This window comes from Charadrius vociferus, unplaced genomic scaffold (genome assembly GCF_000708025.1).
Source record: "Charadrius vociferus isolate BGI_N301 unplaced genomic scaffold, ASM70802v2 scaffold676, whole genome shotgun sequence".
Lineage (NCBI taxonomy): Eukaryota > Metazoa > Chordata > Aves > Charadriiformes > Charadriidae > Charadrius > Charadrius vociferus.
Window position 1 is genome coordinate 500,634 of NW_009648661.1, and position 1,246 is coordinate 501,879.

General features: G+C 47.5%; 1 protein-coding gene across 1 annotated transcript in view; it reads right to left on the bottom strand.

Annotated features, from left to right (window-relative positions):
- Nucleotides 1–199, bottom strand: part of SDAD1 (SDA1 domain containing 1) — a 16,454-nt gene extending 16,255 nt beyond the window's left edge. The window contains exon 1 of the mRNA XM_009886494.1: nucleotides 8–199. Coding sequence (XP_009884796.1) covers nucleotides 8–199 — 192 coding nt within the window. The remainder of the gene's footprint in view (nucleotides 1–7) is intronic.
- Nucleotides 200–1,246: the final 1,047 nt, after the last annotated feature.

Below are 1,246 nucleotides of genomic sequence, written 5' to 3' on the forward strand. Positions count from 1 at the left end.
CTTCCGCCGGAAGCGCGGCCTCCTCACAGCGCCCCGTGCTGGCGCGGCGGCTGTCACCGCTGTCCCGGGGGAAGGCGGCTTCTCGCCGGCATCGCTCCCTCCGGCCCGGCAGGGGCTTTGGGCACCCCCGGCACGGTTCAGCCCCGTACCAGTCGCATTTAGTCACTATAGGTTTCTCCTCTGCTGCTTCCTCACCCATTGCTCCCCTTCACTAACATCATGTCGCTCTGGCGCAGTGACCCTGTGCTCACCCCGGCTGGAGCACATCATATGGTGGGGAAAAATCAACTTTTAAATATTAAGCGTTGCCAGTGGTGCAGCAATACTGCCGATGAGTTGAATCCGGCCCTTGACAGTTATGTTGCTGGTGAGAGGTGCCATAAATACACGGTATAGACAGGCTGCCACGACCTCAGCGTGCCAGGCAAACCCCACCATCCCTACGCAACACGTGAAAACAGCTGTGTTTTGAGTTGCACAGCTGTACCCGAGGACCAGGGAGCATAGTCTGTCCTCCACTCCCAGTGCTACACCCGGGGCAATAGGTGTGCCCACCCCCTGGGTACTTCTGCGCTCAGACTGTCATCTCCAGCTGGAACCCACAGGGCTCCCGTGACTCGAAGTAGATCTTTGCGACATAAAGACAAACTCTTCCAGCAAGCCCAAGACTAATAAGAAGATAATTTTTTTTTTTTTTTTTTAAAAAAAAAAAAGCCTTACCTGTTCCACAAGAAAACCTTCAGTCAGGCTTTTACTTGCCTAGAATTGGTGTTCAAAAGCAGCTTTTCTTTCCTGTTCACATCATTGCTGCACTAAAATGATTAAACCAAAGAAGTCCTATGAAGAAGAACTAAGAAGAACTACCAAGAAGTAAGTCCTATCCTAGCTATTGTCAGGTCATAGTCAGCACATCAGTGATTGAGATGAAGCCTTGGGGCTCCAACTACATAACAAGTTCCCCGAGTAAAGAATAACAATTTAATGACAAAACATCAAATCCTGTTAATACTTTATCAGTTCTAACACAGTTAAATCCCAGTGGTTTTGAACTCCAGCCCTTGGGGGTCTTTTTTTCTAAACAAAAAAACATGTTCAACACTTCTTATGCAATTTATGCAGTTGAAGAGGTAACATCAGTACTCATGCTATCTAAATATGTTCACAGATAATGCTGTTGACAAACAGGTCAATTTTTTATAAAAGCTTCAGCTAAACAAAATCGGAAACTTTCTGGATGCAGAGGCAC